This window comes from Hylobates moloch, unplaced genomic scaffold (genome assembly GCF_009828535.3).
Source record: "Hylobates moloch isolate HMO894 unplaced genomic scaffold, HMol_V3 SCAFFOLD_1, whole genome shotgun sequence".
Taxonomy (NCBI): domain Eukaryota; kingdom Metazoa; phylum Chordata; class Mammalia; order Primates; family Hylobatidae; genus Hylobates; species Hylobates moloch.
The window spans coordinates 178,659,725-178,686,428 of record NW_026652276.1 but is presented as its reverse complement, the minus strand read 5'-3'; the positions used below and the strand labels follow the sequence as shown (position 1 = coordinate 178,686,428).

The 26,704-nt window shown below is 34.7% G+C and overlaps 1 protein-coding gene across 9 annotated transcripts in view; it reads right to left on the bottom strand.

The window, feature by feature from the left end:
* Positions 1-689: 689 nt before the first annotated feature.
* CACNA2D1 (calcium voltage-gated channel auxiliary subunit alpha2delta 1) overlaps positions 690-26,704 on the bottom strand; it is a 509,235-nt gene continuing 483,220 nt past the window's right edge. For 6 of the 9 annotated variants that reach the window (XM_032761211.2, XM_032761212.2, XM_058425264.1 and 3 more), the window contains 3 exons: positions 24,601-24,710; positions 24,163-24,245; positions 10,774-14,821 (listed from right to left, as the gene is read on the bottom strand). In XM_032761211.2, the coding sequence (XP_032617102.1) occupies positions 14,705-14,821; positions 24,163-24,245; positions 24,601-24,710 (310 nt within the window). In that variant the 3' untranslated portion in view covers positions 10,774-14,704. Of the gene's footprint in view, positions 849-7,396; positions 7,430-8,011; positions 8,231-10,444; positions 10,541-10,773; positions 14,822-24,162; positions 24,246-24,600; positions 24,711-26,704 lie in introns of those variants that run through there. The other 3 variants (XR_009208970.1, XR_009208968.1, XM_058425275.1) reach the window with 3 other exon arrangements.

Below are 26,704 nucleotides of genomic sequence, written 5' to 3'. Positions count from 1 at the left end.
TCATAAAAGCAATCCATGAAGCCCTAATTAGGATAACTAGAGAGGGCCATGAGTAGGAATGCTAAAGTCAGAGCACCCAGCTCATGCAACTGATTTGTGCCTTCAAGGTGTTCTCAGGTCTAGTCCACATACCACAATTCTACCTTATCTGTGGAATGCTATCAGGCACAGTTGACCCCTTAGTAAGCTATGACAGATGCATAATTTTGGACACATAATCAGTTCGTGTCCCACACATTTGACTTGCAAGATTATACATTTCATTTCTTCCATAGACTTTGTTTTGAAATCTATGTTGTCTGTTTGTTTCTTAGTTGTCTCCCAACCCCCTTCAATAAGAAATAATTTTTTAACTGAAAGTTAAGTGCCTCACTTAAATACCCTATTATTCTCCTACTTGGGAAAATAATCTCTATAAAGAGTCTAGATTAGATGCAAATATTTTGAGCTCCAATGAATACGTAGGTTTGTAAGGTTGAGTAGCGGAGGTACTTGCACTGATTTTGTAATTGCCCAACAGGTTCTTTGTGCCCACTGCACAGGCAAAATTAGCTCACTGAGACAATGGTATTTCAGTGAAGAAAGGCTTTAATTGATGCAAGGCTGACCACACAAGAGACGAAGTTATTACCCAAATCAGTCTCTCTGAAAGATCAGAGGTTAGGGTTTTTCAAGGGTAGTTTGATGGGCAGGGGGCTAGGGAATGGAGAATGTTGATTGGTTGGAAATGAAATCATAGGGTATAGAAAATGGTCCTCGTGCACTGAGTCAGCCACTAGGCAGGGCCCACAGGCCTGGTTGGGTCTTAGGTCTGAGTGAAGTCAGCTGGTTGTGAGAAATGCAAAAATCTGAAAAAAAAAAAAAAAAAAAAAAAAAAAAAAAAAAAAAATTTCTCAAAAGACCAACCTTAGGTTCTACAATAGTGATATTATGTATAGGAGCAATTAGGGAAATCACAAATCCTGTGATCTCTGGCCATTTGACTCCTGAGCAGTAAGGGATTATAGAAACTATGCCTACATCTTAGCAGACTTCAGGCTCCTCTCATAACCCTAACCTTGTGGCTTTCACGAGTTTTATAAAGGCAGTTGAGTTTAGGGAAGGGCTATTGCCATCTTGCTTTAAGGTTAAACTATAAACTAAATTTCTCCCAAAGTTAGCTTGGCCTATGCCCAGGAATGACCAAAGACAGCTTGGTGGTTAGAGGCGAGGTGGAGTCAAATTTCTCTTAACTGTCATAATTTTGCAAACACAGTTTCAATTGTATCCTGGACTACATGGAACTTTGTCATGTTGAGGGTACCATTCAAATCTGACAGTTATTCATATTGATATTTTGGAACAGCATGTCTAAAACTTTAGTCTCCAGTATCCAAAGAGGCTATTCAAGCATTTTGTGTTTTTACTTTCAGAGGGTACTTTTGTTTTTTTAAACATTAAAGGTTCTACCATAACTTATACGAGAGCTAAATACTAATAGAAACTTCCTGATGTGGAAGTTCTGTGCATTTTTGTGAAATATTTTGTGAACACTGTTATTTCCATGGTGTTTATACTTTTTTGCAACCCAATGGCAAAAAGGGGCATGAGGGGAATTGGGAGCCACCTTCTTGCTCAGACAAATAAATGTTCCAACATTAATCTAGTTCTTTCAACTAGATTTAGAGAGGGGACCAAATTTTATTATTTTTTTTAGCACTCAACAATTTCTATTTATGTGTGTGTATGTGTGTATAATGTAAATATTAAAAGCTTGCTGAGTGGATATATAAACAATAATAAACAATAAGAATAAAAAATAGAAAGAATTTCAGCCAGGAGTAGTGTCTCACACCTGGAGTCCCAGGATTCTGGGAAGCAGAGGAAGAGGACAGCTTGAGCCCGGGAGTTTGAGACTAGTTTGGGCAACATAGTGAGACCCTGTCTCTATAAGAAAAAAAAAATTAACTGAGTGTAGTGGTGAATGTCTGTGGTCCCAGCTAATTGGGAGGCTGAGGCAGGGGGATCACTTGAGCCCCAGGAAGTCAAGGCTGTGATTACATCACTGCATTCCAGCCTGGGCAACAGATGGGGATTCCAAATCCCCATCTCAAAAAATAAAGAAAGAAAGAAAGTAAAACATTAAAAGAAAAAAATAGGAACAATTTAAGTTTTTAATAAATCAGCCATGGCTCAGTTTTATTAAACTTCAACATGTGCTTTCCAACGGCTATATTTAAAAAAAACTATAATCTTAAATTCTCACGTATCATTATACTATTGTTGTTACAACTAATAGACTGACTTAATAAAATGATCTCCTTATCCATGATAATGGATTTAAAATTTATGTATTCATATCTTATGATCCTTGTTAAACTTCACTGTCAAGTAAAATATTATACAGTAACCTAATTCATGCTTTGAATACCTGTTTTATCTAGGTACATGTTTGGCACTGGATCACATATATAAGCTTATATCTTTGGATCACTACATTTCAACTATAGTATCAGAGATACTCAAGAAATGATTTTCCTATTTAGTTATCACAAAGTGTGGGAAGGGATGGATAAGAAGAAATAGAGTCAAATACATATTTTTACACATCTGTGGGAATTTTTATAGACATTAACCAGCAAGCAAATTCATGGCAGTAGGATGAAGTTGTACTGGAAACAATCAACCCACAATGTGCTCCTGGAATGCACTGATAGCCTGTACTTCTGGGAGCATCTAAACTGCTTGTTCCTGAATTAGAGCCATTTAGATAAAATTTAAATACTGTAGTATTTAGAAAATATTTTGTATAACATTTACTTCTTTGTTCTATGTGCACATTGAATATTTACTTTAAACTAACTTGGGTTCTGAGATTCCACCATATGGAATAATATGGTGCAATTACATGCCATGAGATGTACATGATTTAACACTAGGTACAAAGCCAACCTCTGGAGAAGTCCACAGATAATTCTCCTCACTCAGTTGTATTCCTTTCCCTTTCCCACTACAAGAGGTGACCTAATTAAGTTTCGGAATATTTATAATAACTGACACGATAGCACTTACTATATGCCAAGTATTATTTTAGCCCTTCTACGTTTATTAACCACTTAATCAAAGCAATTCTGTAATGCTGAGTATATTAGTACTATTATTCTTTCGACTTCATGGAGGCTTGGAAAGAGCAAGTAAATTTGCCCAGGATCACAGTTCTAATAACTGAGAGTAGTATGGGAGGAGATGATGATCACACTAGGGGAGTGTTAATGAAAATGTAGAAAACTAGACAGATATCCAATATAATTTAGAAGTGAAATTACTTGGCTCAAAATAGGATCTTGGTAAAAGAAAAGGGTATGAAGTACAATAATTCCTATGCTTTTGGCTTGAAAATTCTGTGGATGTTAATGTCATTTACAAAGCTGGGGAATGGGGGAAGGAACTCTTTTAATGGAAGGGACAGAATGTGAAGTGGTGGAGGATACATTGCAATAAGAGTTATGTAGGGACATGTTAAATTAGGGATGCCTTTTTTTTCTAGGCTGCATTCTAGGGGGAAAAAACTGAAATGGACACTTGCATATAGGTGGTTTTTTGCAAAGAACTCTCAGGAACAATACCTGTGAAGGAAGAAAACAGGATTGAAAAAGAAATTGGTGATGTACAGTTGAAACAGAGGTGTAAGTCAATCTCATGGGAAACTGGAGCTGGGATGGCCCTCCAGAGATGGGCTGAATGAGACATGTTACCAAACCTGTCCTTCTGTCCCTTTGAAGTGGGTATTACTTGGAGAAAAGCAGCTTCCTCCACCCCAGAGTAATTTCTTGGGAGAATCTTAGCTATGAGCCACAACTAGTCAACTCCCCTGGAAGATGGGAGAATGAGTACCTCAGTTTTGAGGCACACTCGGGTGGAGAAATCAAATTGGCCATCTACTGTATCAACTTGGATGTAAGAATCTGGACGTAAGGGAAAAACCAAGGTTGGAGATATAAATTAGGGAACTCATAAGAAGCATTTTCCACTCATATACCATAATGCCAAGGGAATATGTATGGTGGGTTGAATTGTGTCCCCAAAAAAGAAATGTCCAAGTCCTAATCCTTGAAACTTGTGAATGTGACCTTATTTGGATAAAGGGACTTTTCTTTTTTTTATTTATTTATTTTTTATTTTATTTATTTATTTATTTTTTATTATTATACTTTAGGTTTTAGGGTACATGTGCACAATGTGCAGGTTTGTTACATATGTATCCATGTGCCATGTTGATTTCCTGCACCCATTAACTCGTCATTTAGCATTAGGTATATCTCCTAATGCTGTCCCTCCCCCCTCCCCCAACCCCACAACAGTCCCTGGAGTGTGATGTTCCCCTTCCTGTGTCCATGAGTTCTCATTGTTCAATTCCCACCTATGAGTGAGAACATGCGGTGTTTGGTTTTTTGTGGATAAAGGGACTTTTCAAATGTAATTAAGGATCTAGAGATGCGATTAGCCTAGATTTAGGTTAGAACCTAAAACCAATGATATATGCCCTTATAAAAGACACAGGAGGAAAAAACAGACAAACCGAAAAGGCCACGTGAAGGCAGAGGCCAAAATTAGAATTAACTGCTACAAACTGAGGAATGCCTGGAGTAACAGACACTGGAATAGACAAGAAAAAAATAAATTCTCTCTTAGAGGCTCGGAGGGAGTGTGATCCTGCTAACACCTTGATTTTGAATTTCTGACCTCCAAAATTGTGAGATAATATACTTCTGTTGTTTGTAAACTACCACTTGGCGGTGATTTATGGCAACCCTAGGCAACCATGATCATATGTAACAAACTCCCTATGCCTAAGGGATAAAATGATATTGAGAAGCTAATTCCCTATAAGGATAATAACAAAGATTTGTATACTACTAAGGAAATCACTGGAAGAAATTATGTTGTTATTTGTGAGATACTTAAGTTAATCTCAGTAATATTTTGTATTTCTCTTTAATTAGGAAAATAGGAAGTTCAAAGCATTAGTGAAGACTACTCAATATTTTATTTTTATATACATATCAATCCTACTACATGAAGGGCACACTACTAAACTTTCACGATGCATATTTAGGAATAGCCTGAAAGAGAAATACCAAAATAAACGACAACTTGAGTCACTGAGGACTTTGAAACCCTAGGAATAACCCCTGGTGGGTGAGAATAGAATAGGGTTCAGAAGGTCGGTGGAATTTTCTCCAGGCACACCCTACTCTTCCTTTGCAATCAATAACAATACAAGGAGAGATTAAGGAGGAGGTTGCCCCTGATTGTGTAAGCACAGTGATATAATACTTAAGTGTTACAAAACTCAGGCATCTGCTATCTTATTATCAGCAAAACAGTAGCATTGATCAAAATGCTCCTGATTCATAATGAGTGGTTCAGTAAGACTTCAAGCTCCCAAAGTGCTGGGATTACAGGCGTGAGCCACCGCGCCCGGCAGAGACAGGAACTTCTATCATGCACCACAGTCTCTTTTGCCCCAGTCAGATTTTTTTGAGGGCCTGTAAATTAAGATGAGCAGGCAGCCTGCAATCAATCTGAAATAGTCATCTTTTAAGTGGGATTTTAAAAGTTTTGATTAGCTTTTTATTGTGTCAAGAAATAGCCATTATTTAATTAAAAGTGATATGTTAAAAAAAAATATTGTCAAGTCATGTAATTTTCTAATTTTATTCTGTTGTTTGGATATATAAATGTCTGTATTTCATTTACCATAAGAAAGAACCTGATTGACAAAGTTCTTTTTGTTTGATAATATTTATAGAAATCTGTGGTACAACTATATAAGACATTTGATATTATTAATGTGACTTAAATAGGAATAGAATGTCTAGTAAAAAGAATTATCCTAATAGTGGTCTTAAATATCAACCACAATCAATGAGAACTTTATTGATTATCAGGTATGTCCAACTATAGAATCCAGATCCAAAGAGAAAAATGAATAGAAAAGCCTTCAAACATAATGCAATCAAAATGGGATTATAGAATGTGTTTTAAAATATACTCATGTGTTCATTTATATTGAAACAAAAAATTGTATGTAGATACTTATAAAGTATAATTCAGAACCATCCTGCATCTGAATCGTCACTCTTGTCACTTAACATCCCCCTGGCTAGTGTAACCCTGGCTGCAGGAAACACTCGAGAGTCTGAATTAATTAGAGTGAGAACCTAAGTATCAATATATAAAACAAAACAAACCAACAAAACTTCCAATAAGCATTTCTAACATGCAGTCAGTGTTAAGAATCACACTGAGTGTATATATTCTTGGGCAGCAGCGACCCACCCATCTTTGTATCTTCTTGTCTTCACATCCTCAACACTGTACAAAGCCTCATTCACAATATTTCTGAAGTGCAATTTTTAATTTTCTCCTCTGGATTTGTCCCATCTACCTCACCAATGCCTTGGGCACCCTCCTTTCTCCCCCCAAACTTGGGGGACTGCACTGCTAGTCAAGATGTTAAACTTCAGAATCCTGAGAGTAACTCTGTTTCCCCCCCTTTTTTTTTTCAATATAACTGGTGAATCATAGAGTCTTCTTTTTTTCCTTCTAAATATTTCAAAGATCAGTCCACTTTTCTCTATCTACCTTCCTACCAGTTAACAAAAGTTTCACACCTGGATGGTAGGCTCCTAAGTGGTCTCCTTATCTGTGGTGTTCTTCTATCAATAACACATATTTCACCCAGAATGGTTGTCCTAAAATGCAAATATGATCATACTGTCTCTGCCTAAAACTCTTCTGTGGCCTTCAGTTACCTAAATACCCGACGTGATTCAGAGAGAGTTTCAGGCCCTGGTTCTTCATCTCTCCAGCGGCATCTTCCACTTCATCTTCAGTCGCCCATCCCTTCAGCCAGACTGAACTGTCACATTCAGCTACTTCTAGCTCCCTGGGTGCATCTCTTTTCACACAGCTCTTCTCTATTTCTTACGGTATTGCCTCCTCCTTCCTTCAGCTTAAGACCATGACAGCCTTCTCTGGCCAGCCTAGTCTTGCTAGGTTACTTCTCTGTAAACTCCTATACTAACATTTCTTTCCTACAGAATAGCACTCATCTCACTATTGTAAATATTTATTATATTTTCAATATTCTCAGCCAGTAGTCACTCAAGGAAAGGAACTATTTTTATCTTGCATAAAGGGTCCACATCTAACACTTCAGTTGAATAAAGAATAAATGCATGTTTCGTGGAGTATACATGGATACAAAGAAGAGAACAACAGACAATGGGCTCTACTTGATGGTAGAGGGTAAGAGGAGGAAAAGGATTGAAAAACTACCTATCGGGCACTATGCTTATTACCTGGGTAATGAAATAACCTGTAAAACAAACACCTGGGACATGCAACTTACCTATATAACAAACCTGCGCATATACCCCCGAACCTAAAAGTTTAAAAATAAAAAAAAATTAAATTACACACTAATGGTACAGTGATATAGTTTGGAGATTTGTCCCCTCCAAATGTCATGTTGATTTGTAGTCCCCGGTGTTGGAGGTCAGGCCTGCTGGGAGTTGTTTGGGTCATGGGGGCTGATCCTTCCTGAATGGTTTGGTACCCTCCTCATGGTAATAAGTGAATTTTTGCTCTATTAGTTTATGCGAGTGCTGGTTGTTTAAGAGCCTAGCATCTCTCTTTCTTGCTCTTTCTCTTGCCATGTGACATGCCTGCTCCCCCTTTGCCTTCTGCCATGATTGAGCAGATGCAGATGCTGGTGCTATGCTTGTTGTACAGTATGCAGAACTATGAGCCAAAATAAACATCTTTTCTTCATAAATGACCCAGACTCAGGTATTCCTTTATACAACACAAAACAGACGGATACATGTACATAATTGGGATCTTTAGCGCTTCAGCCCAAAATGAAGACTGTACTAGGAAGATGACTGTCATGATAACAATTCATAATAATAAATTGCATTGATGAGGGTTAACACAATGCTGGGCTCTATGCTAGATTACTTACATTAATTTTATCACTTAATCATCATGGCAATCCTTCAATGTAGTTACTGTTATCTTTATTTTAGAGATGAGGAAACTGAGGCTTTCAGATATTATGTAACTTGTCTGTGATTCCATAGTTAGTAAGTGGTGAAGTCAGGTTTTAAATTGAAGCAAGGAATTCCAGTGACCACGTGGCTACACTGCATTCACAATGTGGACTAGGGTAGTACTATAGTTCCTGGATTGAGAAATTTTACAGGTCACTATAATTATAAAATAAAAAAGAAGGGAGGGTAACAGAAGTAATGACAACTAACATAAGTTTGCTAACTGAAGTAATGACAAGTAACATAAGTTTGCTAACTCTTTAATTTGCTGTTTACAATAATTATAATCAGTGATGCCATACTTTCACAAAATGTCATTTTTCCTTAAACAGGGGAAATAAGAATATCTAGAAAAGGGAATTCCTCCTAATACAGAAAATTGGCAACCTTGCTTGCATTTTACTCCAACCTATACATACATTGTCCTTATATCAATATGTTGGAGAGCTGGAATTACTGTCCCTAGGGAAGTTACTAACAGTCAGCCAACTCGAGTTCCTAGTCCAGTTTTGACAAAAGGAGCTGGTGGCCTTGGACAGGATTTAACTCCTCTGGGCTGCTTCATGTGAAAAGAAAGCACTTAGAACTGCATAAGCTCTCTGTCTTATAATCCATTAGCTATTTTTTTTAAATCTTGAGCTTTTTTTTTTTTCATGGAAACTTCATACTACAGTATAAGAAATGTTTTAAATCATTCACCCTTACCATATAAAGTTCATGATGAACTTATTTTTTAGATAAAAAAAAAAAGAAAATGTTTCAAATGACCCAAAACTATTACATAATAAATCATTTGGGGGAAAATTCTACACATCTAAGAAAAGCCAAACTTTGACAAAATTTCATGAGTATACATTTTTAACATATTAATAACTAAAGTATACAGTCTGATATTTGGGTCCAGGTTTATATTTTATGCAAAAACTTCCTAAACTTTCATAACAAATGCATTGATGAAGCATTTTATTAAATGTGGCACATTTGACAACTGGCATATGCTGAGTTTGTTCATTTCTTCTTATCGCAATAGCTATAAACCTACTTTAATGTGACATACTTAACAAATTGAGCAAGTTATATTCATTTTCCAATTATGGTAGTGATATTAAATTTTCTTCTCAAATACATTTTTAAACAGCCCACTTATTAAATATAAAACAGCATTGTTGAGTTGTATAGCAATTTATAGGAAAGTATATAGGTGCTCTGGTGGATAACTCCACTTTGAGATACAAAAACATTTAAGAATTGAGAAATATCCAAGAACTTGAATTTATTAGGACCTCGTAGCAATAATTAAAAATTTCCAGCAGTAGTGAAATCTGGTGGTCAGAGGTAATGTGTCTTACAGATCTAAAATTCTAAGGCCTACTTGAATATAACACAAAGAGAAAAGACTACCAATATGTCTGTGGATGTACAAATGAATAATTCTAGTATATAAATCTAGGAAGTAATAGGGTTAATGGGCAGGGGTGGATGTTTGATTGTTCAGTTTGTTTTAGATAGAGGTGTTCCAAATGACTTTAGACCAGAGGGAAAGAAGCCTGCTGAGAAGGGGGACGGAATATGCTTGAGAAAGAAGAACTGATGAAGCAGGGTCCCAAGAGAAGAGGCAGGAGTGGGATCAAAATGATTGATAGAGGAAATGAAGGTCTCTGGGGAAAGAGAAAATTGAAGAGATAAATTGGTATAGAATGAATCCAGATGTTCAAAAAACAAATGTAATCTAGGTTACACTTTTGTGTAGGTTTTTTTTCCTGTTAAAATGTCTTTATTAGACATGGGGGTCAAATTTTCCAGTAATCACCATCACGGGTACCCACATACTACATTCCACCCATACGTAGGTATTTTTCAAATTCTCCAGAGAGAAAAAAGATGAGTAGGCCTACGTTATACTAGATTCCATACAACGTCAGGCTCATCAGTTTATCACGTGAGCATAGGAAGGCAGGTTGTAAGCTGGTTTAAGTGTAAAAGGAAACTAATAGGGCTTTTAGGGAAAATTCTTTATACTTCATTGCCTCAGCTGCTGTTCAAATGTTTGTTAGATGCATAGAAGATAAGCACATTTCAGATACTCTAACTAACTTGTTTCTTTTAACCTACTTTAGTGAGGTCTTTAAAGAAACATGGAAACATTACTTTTGCCTAGGGAACTTTTTTTTTTTAATAAAAGAAGTCTAAAGTCTGATTAAGTACATTCCTAAATGCCTTGATGGAGAAGGCACGTTAGAAGGTTAGACTTAAGTAAAGGCACTGCGAATGAATTGACAGTCGTCCCTGTGTGTGTGGGGGGGATTAGTTTCAGGATGCCCACGTGTATCAAAATCAATGCATACTCAAGTCTGGAAACTGGCCCCGCAGAATCTGAGTATAGAGAAAGTAGGCCCCTGGTACATGTGGGTTTTCCATCTTGCAAATACTGTGTTTTCAATCTGCATTTGGTTGAAAAAAAAATCGAGATATAAGTATATCCATGCAGTTCAAACATATGTTGTTCAAGCATTGACTGTATTTGTGTGAGGTGAGGTTTTTAATTGTAAAAGCACCATTTAATCCCAACTTTTATTTCCACAATCCAGAATTCTCTCTTAAAATGTATTTATGACAGAGCCATCTGTCTCTTCCAACTGGATCTTTTAAAAAGCAGAAAACCCAAACTGTGTGGTGACTTTAAATGATAAACTTTTATTCTGAATATACTGTTTTTGCACAAGATTTAACACAACATTTTCTGGGATTATAAATATTTTATAACAGTATTATACAAATTTTTACAAAATGTTTTTATCAGGCTAGATAATTTTCACAAAAGTGTCAAGAGAACAAAATAAAAGGGAGAAAAGATCTATTGTTCACAAAAGCCAGTTGGCCTTTTGCATGAATGCACACCATTTTAATAAAAGTATTCCTAAAAGCATGATCCGACACTCATACAACACAACAAAAAAGACAGCTTTACTGGATCACATTATAAACTCAATTGGCATCTACACAAGACAGTATCCCATTAGTTTCAGTGGAATTTGAGATAACTGTGTGAACTAGAAATAGGGTAGATGAAAGATTGGTAAGAATTGTCTAATTCTTCAAAAATCTGGAATTTTTTCAACACTCGAAACATTATATTGGTTTGCTCTTTACAGAAATGTATTGTGAATATTAACATTCTGCTATGAGAAACAATACAAGTTTAGATGAAAAAATATTTAAAATTTTGGGCAAGTGAAATAGTCATTCCATTCTATTCTTTAAAAAAAGTAACAACATCCATTTTGTTTCACTAGGTCAGACTATACCATTAAACATTTTAACGTCTAACATGATCAATGGAATAGATTCAGAGTTTTAAATTAAGACAAAATTTAAGCTTTGTTGGTCACAGACAAAGATTTAAATGAGATTTAAAATACAAGAGAGCATCAAATAAGCAAGTAACACTTGGGTTGCAAAGGTCACTTAAAAGGGATACTGCCTATTTGAACCCCATAAGGCCAGTTTTAAAGTTAATAAAAGGAATTTTATAGGAAAACTTACAAATGGCAGCAATACTGTTTTTTTTTTCCCAAGTTAAGCAGTAACACCTCAAGCATTAGAAACATGAAAAAAAGATCATACTAAAATCTTATAGGCCCAGGACCTAAAAATCTCTTCAATCAAACTTGCTAACTATGTCATGTTAAAAACCTGTTACAAATATGGACCACGGTTGGTGTTTGGCAGTAATGCTGGTTGTTTAAATGAGGAAAATATAAAGAAATCATTAATGCAAAATTATTTCTTGTTACTCAACACCATTGCCAAGCTTACTTGAACTCTGTTTTAGTGACTACATTAAGCCACATGAATATAACAAAAATTAGTTAAAGCAGTGTATAAACTTTTTTATTGATCTGTTGTACTGTTCAGTCGTTGGAAATCAATATTAATAACAGGCTATAATTTAAGTTCTTGTCAACATAACTCACAGAAAAATACTAAATGTAATATAATAATTTGATGGGATGAGTGTTACTGTCTTAAAAATATGCTAAAAGCATGAAGACTAATATTAGTCATGGGAACAACTTTTATTCAGCTTGTTCTTACCCAATTTGTAATTGTATTTGTGGTTGTCATATCACTTTATAGCAGAAAATAAAGGTTTATAGCAAAACTCATGCATGTAAATATATTTTGATGGCAATAGAAATTAAATAGGATCCTGCCAAGAGATGCCAAGTTTAACCGTGATTAATACAATAACAATGTAATTGATGAAAACATGTAATCGACATTAGCCATGAAAATATATTTAATAGATTTTGAACATAATTTTAAGGTAGTTTGTTGTATGCTGGAAGCAATTTAATTGTTTTAATGTGCATTGTTTATATACACAAACTAACGATTTTATATTTTGATACCCCCTTCCCAACACTATCATGATTTAAGATAGTCTAGCAAAAATTGAACAATAACTTTTAAATATTTAACAAACAACATGATTTAAACATTGTTACTAGAGTGAGAAGTTTTTTTCCCCACATATATTTTAAATCACTTTGGTGTTTTCTAAAATGTCAATACCAGTAATGAATGACACTACAAAATCACAACAATGCATTAGAAATGGTAACTGATGTCAACTCTTAGAACAATAGTTGGCAAAGTGATTCCATTCCCCCCCCCCTTTTTATTGAAAAAAAAAAATCTTACATAAAGAAATGTACACAAATGGTACCTAAGGTATATTGGTGGTGGGAGGGAATTACAAATGTATGCAAAGCTAAAAACAAAACAAATATTATCTTTTAAGCTATGTTAAATTATTGGTTATATCTTTGATATGTGGAGCATATTAAAGCATGCTGGATAATGTTAATAACTTTGACTTAAAAAGGATATGTAAGAAAATTTCCAGCATATACACATACCAGTAATTGGCATGTTCCAAAAAAAAAACTGCATTTTATCATAAAAAATATCTACATACGTTCAGCCTTCAGTAAAATTATTAACTATTCTTAGAATTACACATTCATAGTTTTTACCCTTTCTTCAAATACTGTTTGCTCCAGAAAATAATTTTTAAAAGCATAAATAATCTGCTACCATATTAGTCTATAATGAAATATCTGATTCACTACACTAACCATTTTCACCAATGAGGCTGTATAAAAAACAACTTTTATTATTCACAATCAAGTATTCATGTGCATACATAGAGATTCAAGGTTTCCTATTTGTTCAGATTATTGTAAAACCCTTATCAACTTGCATGGAAATTTTGGTCAAACGATCATACCATTTAAAATGGAAGGGCAAAAGCAGCAGTAGCAGGAACTTTTGGATTGTATGTGCTACTATTGAAACGAACAAAGAGGAAACCTAGGATGAATCTTCATTGAGAACATATATGTACTTTTCAAAAAATAAATGTGTCAAATCTGATTTATGTACTTAAAATATCTGTACATAGGTTATCAGGCGAAAGCACGAATCTGTATAAAATTCATTAATTCTCATTTCACCATTTATCTAACCCCAATCATTCAGCATTTACATTGCACAGTATATTCAGAGTAGTTTAAGTGCATTTACACTGCAAGGTTCAGATTCTTACATAACAATAATATCACTCAGTTAACTTTTCAATGACTACACTCTACAGTAAGAGGAAAAAAGAACTGAAAAGTTAAAATAGCAGCAGCATCATGCAAAATACCCTTGGTAAACCAAAGTTCATTTATCACAAGAAAAACATTTCCCCCTCCCCCCGACAAGCTTTTCTTAGAGCATTTTTAAGTATCTGGCTAGCACTACATAACTGTACTGTGAACAAAAGGAACATCACATCAAAGCATTTATTAAGGGCTTGCTTACATTTATGAGGAAATATGTCACGTATTCTAATTTCTCCCTCAAGCACCTTTAGTTTAATAATTTCTTAGTTACTATTTTCAAACCATCAATTCATTACCCCATCAAAATTTAATTGGTCATCAATTGTGTTTTATTTTTGGCAAAGAAGCCATTCTTCATAAGGCATTTTATTCATGGCAAATTTTTCATAGAAAATTAGCCATTATTTATATTTCAACAATTTAGACCAATGTTAATTCTCTCTCTCTTTCTCTATATATTTCAATAATTGCTACTCAAAGCAGGAATTAATTTTCAACAGAAGAATAAGTGAAGGCAAAAATAATTTCTTTCCCCTTAGAGATTTTCTTAGTAAAATTGCAGCAAGTCAAAATTCCAGGTCAATATCAAGACATTTCTTATGATTCATAAACAATTGTATGGGGAACCCTTTCACATGTAATCACCAACAATGCAACAACAAACTCCCAAGTTTTCCAATAGAGGACACGTATAGGATTTTGCTTTGATGTTACACATAGATGATGCAGCATTCACACACGTTTAAGGATCTGACACCCTGACATGCAGCCAGTGGGTGCCTTAGGAGTCTGCGCCTTAGTGTTATGCCATGGTACAGGCCCAGCTAATGTTTGTCTGATTTTATAGCTGACCCTACGTTAATGTAATTGAGGGCAGGGCTCATGTTTTGGCAGGGTCTGGAGTTTAATTATGCAGATTTGGTTTTTAGAAGGTCATAACAGGCGGTGTGTGCTGCCAGATACCAGCCAAAGTAGTAGAAACTGGATTCCAATGATGTACCACAGGGAGGGATTTAATCCAGAAACACCACCACAGTCAGTATAATCCTCCTGTTGTTTAAAAAAAAAAAAAAAAAAGAAAGAAAAAGAAAACTCTAAAAATCTTGAAAAATATTTACTAACACATCTTTTAGAGTAATCCATATTTAGTTCACTTTCTGAACTTACCTTATAAAACTGCTTTAATTGAAATCCAAATAAATTACTTTCTCCTAGATTTTATCATTGAGGGATTTTGGATAAAGCAATTTCCCTAGCATCATTTGAGAAATGCTTTAAATTTTTAGTTGTAGATTTTGATGATTATGAAAGAAAATAATAAATGCTGTTTGAATAATATACTAATTTTAAAGAAAAAGTTTTCATAGTATCAAAAATCCTATATATTTATAAATACAAGAAATAAATGTAAAATTTAATAGTAGGTTTTATAATTCCCAAGAATTATGATTTTAGCAACTATGCTCCATATAGAAAAGTTGGGGACTGGTAAAATAAATACATTTCCATTTCTCATATTTCTTATACAATTTATAAGGTTCAACATAGAGTGCAATCATAGCATCTGGACCTTCATCAAGAATTAAAGTAAAATGAAGAATAATGTATTTGAACCATTGATTCAAATACATTATTTGGACACATACAGGATTTTGCTTTGAAAATATATATCCAAGATAAAGAGCTAAGCTAGTAAGAGATTTGCCTTGAAACAACCAAGAAATATGAGAATGAATACACTCACATTAACTCCCCACAGTCTAGCGGTAGCTCATTTAGTTCCCTCTTAATGCAAAAGTATCTTTTATTCCTAGGTTCTATATTTGATAACATTTTCCACTTCCTTTAATTCCTTTTAACTTAGTGAATTTCATTTTTAAAAACCTCATATTATTTTTTTTTAATGTTATTTCAATAGATTTTGGGGAACAGGTGGTTTTGGTTACATGGATAATTCTTTAGTGGTGATTTCTGAGATTTTGGTGCACCTGTCACCCAAGCAGTGTACAATGCACCCAATGTACATAGTATTTTATCCCTTACCCCCATTCCTCCCGAGTCCTCAAAGTCCATTATATCATTCTTATGCCTCTGCATCCTCATAGCTTAGCTCCCACTTAGAAGTGAGAACATACATACAATATTTGGTTTTCCACTCATGAGTTACTTCACTTAGAAAAATGGTCTCCAACTCCATCTAGGTTGCTGCAAATGCCATTATTTCATTCCTTTTTATGGGTGAGGTGCATTCCATGTTGTATATATACCACATTTCCTTTACTTATTGGTTGATGGACATTTAGGTTGCTTCCACATTTTTGCAATTTTGAATTGTGCTGCTATTAACATGCATGTGCAAGTGTCTTTTTCATAAAATGACTTGTTTTCCTCAGGGTAGATACACAGCAGTGGGACTGCTGGATCAAATGGTAGTTCTACTTTTCATTCTTTAAGGAATCACCATACTGTCTTCCATGGTGGTTGTATTAGCTTACATTCCCACCAGCAGTATACAAAGTGTTGTTTTTTTTTTTTTTTTACCACATCCATTATTTTTTTATTATGGCCATTCGTGCAGGAGTAAGGTGGTATCACATTGTGGTTTTAACATGCATTTCCCTGATAATTAGTGATGTTGAGCAATTTTTCATACGCTTTGGCCATTTGTATATCATTTTTTGAGAATTGTCTATTCATGTTTTTTGCCCACTTTCTGATGGGATTATTTGAAAGACCATATATTTAAACATCTTTAAAGAATCTGCTAATCCAAGGTAGATGTTCTAAGAATCGAAATAATAGGTTGAATAATTTCCTTTCAGGATAATTTTACAAAGATTCTAAGCTCCCAAATAAGAACGTTGGCTCTTTTTGTTCACCAGGATTTAATACGGTGCTGCCACATAGTAAATAAAATTATTTCCTTATTGTATTTTAAGGCAGCAGAACTATTTTGTTAAGAAGAAAGAGGCCGGGCACGGTGGCTCACGCTTGTAATCCCAGCACTTTGGGAGGCCGAGGCGGGCGGATCACGAGGTCAGGAGATCGAGACCACGGTGAAACCCCGTCTCTACTAAAAAATACAAAAAATTAGCCGGGCGTGGTGGCGGGCGCGTGTAGTCCCAGCTACTCGGAGAGGCTGAGGCAGGAGAATGGCGTGAACCCGGGAGGCGGAGCTTGCAATGAGCCGAGATTGCGCCACTGCACTCCAGCCTGGGTGACAGAGCGAGACTCTGTCTCAAAAAAAAAAAAAAAAAAAAAACTGAGAGAAAAGAATCTATGAAAAAAATTTTGGTTTCAATCAATTTACATCCCAAATCTAAATAGAATCATAAAATAATCAATTCTTAGTCTTTATCCTATTTGACCTTTCAGAAGCATTTGACAAATATATGACATCGTCTCCTTGAAATACGTTCTCATGTGTCTTTGGCTAACGCACTCTTCTGGTTTTTCTTGAAACTTGTTTGTGTATCTCTTCTTGGCTTGACCTCCTTTCTTTCATGCTCTCTAAAATGTTAGACTTTTCCAGGTGTTACTTCTCTCTCCTTTCTTCTTCTTCCTTTACACTTTGTTCCTAGATGATCTAATCCCCAGTCCTATGGCTTTAATTTCATCCATTTCCTAATAACTCACTCTTTTATATGTTCAATCCTGTATTCTCCTCTGGTCTCTGCATTCATTGATCTCTACTTTCTCCTCTTGTATGTCTCATAGGGATTTCAAACTTGACTTGCCCCTAATATAATTCTTCTGGTATCAGTAAATAGCACTTTTAGAGTAGCAGATAAGGCCAAAGGCTACAAGTCTCACTCTGTTACTCAGGCTGGAGTGCAATGGCATGATCTTGACCTCCCTGGGCTCAGGAGATCCTCCCACCTCAGCCTCCTGAGTAGCTGGGACTATAGGTGTGCACCACCACACCTGCCTAATTTTTTATATTTTTTGCAGAGTGGGGGTTTCAGCTGGGAATCCATCCTCTAACTCTAGCTTCAAAATGCATTCCCAAACTTACTGCTTGTCACTACTGCAGGTCCAAGTCATCATTACTTCTTGCTTCCACTTTTGCAAAAGCTGCCTCACTTGTCCCATGGCTTCTACTCTGCCCTTTTACAAACGCTTCTCCAAAAAGCAGTCTTCTTAACACCACACATTCTTTCACTCCCTGCTCGACATTTCTCCTCATTCTGAGAGCAAAATCTACATTCTTTATTAAGGTCTACAAAGCCTTATGAGGTCTGGAGCCTGGCTGTCTCATCTTCCCACCTTCTCCTCTCCCGCCTACTCACTCTGCTTCAATAACACTGGCTTTCTCTGCAACAGGCCAAGCTGTTTACTGCCTTTGCATTTGTTCTTTTTGTTCAGATGCTTTTCTCTCCAGGTAGGGTAAACAGATAAAAAACAGGGTGCCAGTAATAACTGAATATCAGATTTAAAATAAAACAAATACTTTATATAAATGTATTTCATACACAGAAGAATGGCTAGATACATAGCAACGATTTGATAAATGAATAGTAGGTACTCAATAAAGCAGCACACATTGACTGGTTAGAAACACTATGAGGTATTAACTTAAAGAAGTCATTGTCACTTAACCAGGAGTACTCCCCAGTTATGATTAATTGTTAATTTGAATAAAAATTACCACAAAACAAGACCCATTTGTGTATTAAGAATATATTTTGTCATCTTTATACTCTACAAATGTGTTATGGAAAGAAAAATATTCTCTTTGGCCCTTATTTCAGTGTTTTTATTTTTATATATTTTTTTTGTTTCATTTCCTCTGTGTGATGATGAGATATGTCTGTTTCTATTTGGGAGGTGGTAGTTTAGATAAGTTATTTGGGCTCCCTGTGGTCTGCATGTCAATTCACACTGAAAAATGTGCCTTTTAAGTTTCCTGATCATGTCTTCCCATGCATTTTGCATAGTGCAACTCCATGTAATGTATTTCATAGAATCATTTCAAGTCTTATTATGGGATACATTCTAAATCACAAATGCACTGATGTAGGAGCAACTCAGCATTATCTGTGTCCTATAGAGACTGAAATCCCACTGACACCATGACCAGATATAGTAAATCGGTCTGATTTTTAAACGATTATTTAAGTAGAAAATAACAGATTGGTACTTTCAGTTTAGAACATTAAAATGGAAAAAGAATGCAGTGCCAATATTATACATAAATTTATTTTAAAATATGATAAAACTAATTTTATTAGACTTATAGGGGAAGCTCTCTTAAAAGATTGTGTTATTAAAGATATCAACTGAGAATTCTTTATGCCTTTCTTTCTCATTACTCTTTAAAAAACCTAAACCATAGTAAAATTCATATGGTTTTTGCCCCAAAGTTTTCTTTATACAGCATGCGTTACCAGTGGCTAAAATCTTTGGAAGTTACTGTTGCTAAACTCTTACTCTCCCTTTCTTTCCCCATTCAGAACCTGAGACAACTAATTGCATACAGTACAAGCTTAATAATTTTTAGTTTATTAAATTTAGAAATAAATACATTTTTCAAAAGAAAATGTTCTGGTCGTTTGGCTAAAAGGTTTTTAATCTTTTTTTCTGAATTATAGCCATCATTTAATTTCCTTCAAAATGCACATCGCTGGTGAAGACAGCCATCAAATCATGGACTAAGTTGTGAATTCAGGTAAGTCTGTACTAAAGTTACCACCAGCAACTTTGAAGAAAACCTATATTTAAAAATTTTTAGGCATGTAGATACTGCATAATAATAGGAATAATGCCCCTAGCAAATAATTTGTTCTCCTACATGTCACCTTAACACTCTTACACATTAACTCGTGAGATAGGTAGTATATTTATTCAACTCTTTAAACGTAGACAGATTATGTACCCAATAATATGCTTTATAAATTGGGTTTGCATAAAATAATTTCTCAATGGACAGAATTGGCTTGCTTTACTTCTTTGATTAATAAATGTTAGCTTTTTCATTTGCTTTTGTACTTGAGTCTTCATAAAGCTTGTTATCAAAAAGTCTTGTTTGAACACTTGAGTTCTGATGAAGTCTTCATGGTATGGAGCTTCACAAATGTTTATGTATAATCTATATCCTTCTGGACTCTACAGGGTATAAGGGCCCCTTGGTAGGCTTTGGAGATTACACTACCATTCTACCTTGCTTGTGAGCAGAACCTAATCCAACAGAAATTGCTAGTTTTAGCCAGACTATATTGGAGCATAGACCATAACGTTTATGGTCCTTAATGTGGGAAACAACTGCCAACTAACATTTCAGTATTTTTTGTAATGATTTTTTTCAACTTAATTGTTTCAGAGAAAATAATACTTCCTTTGATATCATTATATCAACATTCAAATAGCACTAAGTGGATTCACTGTTCTATACTGATAACTGTGTTTTTAAATACTGAAAGCATATCTTGTTAATGTAAAACATACATCATCGATATTGTGTATTATATAAAGGAATCTCAAATGTTTTCTTTTGAAGGATATAGATTATACTTCCACAATTATGAAGCTCCATACCATGAGGACTTCATCAAAACTCAAGTGTTCAAGAGTTTTTGATACAAGCTTTATGAAGACTTAAGTCACACACAAGTGCAAATGAAAAAGCTAACATTTTGGCCGGGCGTGGTGGCTCAAGCCTGTAATCCTAGCACTGTGGGAGGCCGAGGTGGGCGGATCACGAGGTCAGGAGTTCGAGACCATCCTGGCCAACATCGTGAAACCCTGTCTCTACTAAAAATACAAAAAAATTAGCAGGGCGTGGTGGCAGGCACCTGTAGTCCCAGCTACTCGGGAGGCTGAGGCAGGAGAATGTCGTGAACCCGGGAGGCAGAGCTTGCAGTGAGCCGAGATGGTGCCACTGCACTCCAGCCTGGGGGACAGAGCCACTCTGTCTCAAAAAAAAAAAAAAAAGAAAAAGCTAACATTTATTAATCAAAGAAGTAAAGCAAGTCAATAATTGTCCATTGAGAAATTACTTTATGCAAACACAATTTATAACGCATATTATCTGGTACATAAATATCCTAGTTGAGTCCATGGTGATATATAATTATTGCCATGAGAGGTTTATAATTATGGTTCAAAGGAAGTATCATAATAGGAAAATGTTATTTTGGTGGAGGCGGGGGTCCTTAGGTTAAAAAAATTTTTAATTCACTGTTGCTATATATATATATATATATATATACACACACACATATATTTTGGAAATGGAGTCTAGCTCTGTGATCTAGGCTGGAGTGCAGTGGCACGATCTCAGCTCACTGCAACTTCCACCTCCTAGGCTCAAGCAATTCTCCTGCCTCAGCCTCTGGCATAGCTGGGACCACCATACCCAGCTAATTTTTGTATTTTAGTAGAGATGGGGTTTCACCAGGTTGCCCAGGCTGGTCTCGAACTCCTGACTGATGCACCCACCTCGGTTTCCCAAAGTGCTGGGATTATAGGCTTGAACCACTGCGCCCAGCCGTTGCTATAGGTTTTTAAGAGAAAGGTAAAAAGACAGCTGGCCTACTCAAGAGCAATACTTATATATTTTTGTGTGTAATTGATAACCAATAAATCTTATCTAAAAACTCTATGATTGACAGAAGTAAGCTTTTGAATCAAAAGGGAAAATAAGGACAATTATAGAAACATAATTTGATTACACTTTTCTTGTGTAATGGCTGACTACCTATGAACTTTAAGGAATCAATAATATTTCAAATAGTTGCCTATATGTCAATTTTTAAAATATGTATATGAAGATATTAAAGCAACGTTTCCTTACTTTGGAGTCTTTTGCCATGAAAACCATTCTTTTATTATCCCAGAAGACTTGTGGTTATTTTCTGAGACTCCCTCTGCTATTCTACTCCCCACCCTCTATCACCCCTGCCTGTGAATTCACTCTATTCATAGTAACGGCCACATCTCCATCTAGTGGCTTCCTAATCAATGACTACCTGGAAACCAAACAACAAAAGTGTGTGCTCTAGTAACACAATCATGATGATTCCAGAGCATTAGAAAAGAAATTGCAAAACAGTAAATAAAGAACTAAATGCAAATCCAAGCCCCAAAACATCTCTTTAGTAGTATTGAATATAGAACTCAGAAATTTCTTAAAAGGTTAATTAATAATTTTGGGCTAGATAATATAATAAAATAAAATGAACTTAGAAACTGGAAGCACTTATTCTAAAATATTTCAATAAGAATATTTTGAGAGTAAAAATCTAAAGTTATTTAAGTCAGATTTATTTTAAAAAGTAGAAAAATCTGAAAGGAATTGAAAGAGTGCATTAAATTTGTGTTAGCATCTTTTGTAAATAAATAGAGATAACCACCTCTAAAAATTGTCATTAGGTAGTTCTCATAAAATACCATGAAGCATGTATATCTGTCTCTGCAATGACAATGATTTTTACATAAATATCGAATATGTTTCATTTAGGATTAGAAATTTACATGCCATTTGAAATCAGCTATTTACAAAACAACAACCTTGGTCCTGAGATTTTAATAACCTGGTTTCAGGAACATTAATATTGCAGATTTAGGAATATGGGTGATTTTCTACAATTTCAAGCCAAAAACAAAGGAAAATTAGAGAAAGTGACTGACCATCCACACCACATGAAAACTTGCAGTAAAATGAAGATAGGAGCTGACATCATGGTACAGGCACGACTCGTTGTGCATTTAAGTTGATCCTATTAATAACGGGCAAAGTAGCAAGTATAGGAAAAGGAAAGAAAACACAGAAAAGAAGACATACAAGATGAGATTTCATGCAATTTGCTGGCAGTTAACGTGAGTCTCCATCCAGAGCAGATTCACAGTGACCATTGCAAATAAGCATTACCAAAATAACTCCACTGCTAAATAAACACAAGATATTATTAGCACACCAAGCTACTGAGCAACAGTTGTACTTTCACACACAACCCATTTATGGGAGCTTCAATTGCTGAACATTTTTGTCTTAATCAAATCTTTTTAATGCCTTGATCATAAGATATAGCCTCCTAGAATAATACTTTGGGCAATAGGGTTTTTATGTCATTTTTCAAGTTCATCTGAATTTAATATTCCTACTGTCAAAAAACTGGTGACGAATAGTTGATGAGCGAAGTTTCTCTAATGAGTGACATGATCCTTGGCCCTTCATAAAACATTCTTTGGGAAATTTTACATGGGCAACCTGCTGCAGGTGTAGTAGACAGAATAACAGGAGTCCGCCTATCTGGACTTTATATACTTTAAAAAAGAAAACTCTTAGTTGCAATGTTGAATTACTCTCCCTAGCAAGGATCAATAATCCCTCACAGAGATAACTGGGATTGACTGGCTAATACATCTTGCATTTTTAGTCCCCATCACTGATTTTATTACTTCTTTGCTCTGTTTTTAATTTATATTATCTAATTGCATAATATTATCTGTGAAAATGTTTTGTCCTTTCTGGGACAAATGCAGCCATGTATTTGAGTAGGTAAACCTAAATAACTCAAACAATTTATGAGATAATGCTTTACAAGTTTGGATGCTCATTGGTGTGTGCAAGCCACTTCGTGCAGTGGCACACACTGAAGAATCAGAATTGGGAAGTATTGTATTTAAAATTAGTTAAAAAGAGGTAGACAGAGATTTTTATGTAGACTTCATCTTTGAGAATAGATTAATATTTCTTAAGAATTTTAAAAGCATAAAGCTAATGTAGTACATACTGATGACATATTACCTACCTTGTATATAATCAATACACAGTAAGTCAGAATAGTATTTATTGGGGAAAGATAGCTGAACTATAGGAAAAGTAGTAAGCCATCTTAGGTGACATATATTAAATATGATTTGTAATATTTTATCAAACCCTATGTAATTGACCTGGTCTAATTTCAAACACTAGAAAAAGAAATTAGTACAATGAAAGGAAATAATACAAGTCTAATATGTGACAGAATCAGAAACTATCCAAAAGAAACTAGAACTCTATAATAATAAGACAATGGCTGTATAACAGGTTTTTCAATTCACTGAAGACAAATACAACTAACAAAAATATAATAAAATTAACTTTTATATCTTCAGGATTGGAATATAAATGGAGGCAACAAATTTAACATTTACTGTGAGTTAAATTGATTGTAATTGTGTTTGAAAGCACAATTTCTGTGGGAAGGACATATAAAAGAAGCAACTGTTTATGCTAACCATGAAAACGACTGAAATGAAAAAAATCTACCAGCAAGTATGTCATGTTAATGAGAAAAACTATGATAAGACATTATGTTTGAGTTAAAATTGCAATCTGTCTCCTTGAATTCTTATGGACAGTGACCATTAATTTATAGTATTTTAATCCAGTAGAAGTGTGATCTTACCAAGACATTGTTATCAAAGCAGACATCAGGCCCTTTTCGGTATCTGGGTTGCTTAACCATGTCACAAGGATTTGGACCATCAGCTAAAAAGAGACTTGTTAAGGAATCTAATGTTGTTTTTTTTCACATGATTAAACATAAATACAATGCATTTCCCAAAACATGTAAGAGATAATTATATATCATTACTCTCATCCGACACAATTCAAGTACATAGGAATTTAAAGAACTAAATTGTGAATTATCCTTTTCTGGGGCATGTGTAGCATAATTATTCTTGACATTCCAACCAAATTTTGAGTGAGGAATCAATTCTGCCTTTGCGAGGTGATCAGAGTAGTCTAATAGTTTTCTCTTTGTGAGCATAAACAATGTGACAAGATTCAAAATGCATTAAGATGGTTTTCCTTTCCAGATAGCTCTGATGTCAAAGGATACAAGTCTGCTCCGCCTGTATGAGCAGTCGTGTGTCACATGGACACGTCCCTTTGCTCTCAACCATTATGAATATTAAGTTGGTGTTCATAAGCTTTTCTCCATGAAAGATTCTGCAAAATAAATATGGTATCACAGAAAATGAGTATCTTTTCCAAAATAAATAGAAATCTTTCAGAATCTTACATATTAAAGAGAAAATATGACATTTGAAACATAAACCATTCCTAGCACAATAGCAGTATGATTTTAGAAGAAAAAAAGTTTCATTTATTAGCGTGAACGTATTACCTATGTCAAATGAATAAAAAAATTGCAATTTATGTTTTATGTGTGACCATTTTAAAGTACTAGTCCTCATTGCAAAATAAGCACTATTTAGTTGTTGATGCACATAGAAAAAAGTTTTTCTTTACACATACAAAGAATTGTGATACTTACGCCAAAGTTGCAGTTGCCTTATTTTACAGATAACACAACAGGGAATACAAAAATGTCTAGGCATCTTGCCCAACCTAAGGGCAGAGAAAAGTCTGGAACAGTGCTATTAAGCAAACTTTCTGTGAAGATGGAAAAGTTGTTTGCACTGTCCAATATGGTAAATACTAGCCATTCAAGGGTATTGGGCACTTAAAATGTGACAAGTGTGACAGGCACAAAATTTTAATTCTAATTAATTAATTTAGCTGTAATTGAAATTTCAATAGCCACCTATGGGTGGTAACTACTGCATTGGACAACACAGACATGGACAGAATTGAGGGTTTTGAATTCCATCCCCCGTTTTGTCCACACCTTAAGCTGCTCTTACTTTAGTAACCAACATAAAAAATGTAAATATATCACTAAAAAAGTAATTTCTTTATCATTATACATTTTGCAGAAAACCCTGTTAAGCTTTGATTTCCATAAAGCAAATCAAAAGGAAAGTATGATTCAATTTAATGTCTTGGTTATATTGACCTTCACTTTACAATTTAACTTACTTCTTTAAGCACACATTGCTCTTGCTGGATGTCAATTAATAAAAGGCCAATGACTGTGAAACTCTGATGTATCCAATAAACATGCCACAATCCCATTTCCTGAAGTCCATAGCCTGATATGCTAATCTCCTCTAAACAAGATAGTCTGCTTTTTTGTGAGTTCATGCTTGACTCCTCCTTCCCTTTCCTCTCCTTTTTATATACTCTACCTCCTCCTTGGACATAGAGGATTGCTAAAGAAAGAAAGAAAACATACTCACCATGTCTACTAAAAATTCATGATAGGTTGCTTAGCCCCTCTTGCAAAATTTTTTTTTTTTTTTAACTATTCTGGCACTTTCATAATCTCAGATTACCTCAACTCCTCCTATTTCTTCTTCCACTATGGTAACATTTCTTCTAGAATAATCTGCCCTCCACCTCTAAAAACAAAGTGTCTCTACTCTGTGCTTTGTAAGCTGTGACTTGCTGCTCTCTTCTCAGGAATCCTGTCACATTAATTATTACTTTCCCCTCAAAATCCCCATCTCGCCTTTCTCCTCTGTCCTCATTACAACAAAATTAAATTCTCCATCTCTTTTTAAAAGATATTTTATGGATACTGACTGACATTAACCATGACCTAAAAAAACTGTATTTTTTTCCCCAGTTCCTTCAAATTCAAATAAAGACCACATTAAGTTCTTCAAGTCAGAGAAGACTAGAAGTAAAAACAAAACAAAACAACACTTTTTTTTTGGTAAATCTGTTCAGTTACCATATAGAAAAATAAATAATATTTGGCTTAGAATTATTTAGAATTACTAATATATTTAATAACTTTATATTAGAAATTTTTAATATGGGTTATTTTAGGAAAAACAGTTAAAATATAATCAAATTTCTCTATGTTCTGCCTAAAGAGAAAGGAATTATCTTGATCATGTAATTATTATTATAGTTGAAGAAATAACAGCTTATCAAAGTTAGAATTTTAAAAATTATAAATTTTAAAAGCTTACAGAGAAACTAAAGATCTCTGACATTTTCAACTTAAAAAAGTTACATCTCTGACTCCAACACAATTTTCAGTTTTTTTCTGTAATGATTATAACAGTATATATACAACTTCTTAATGAACT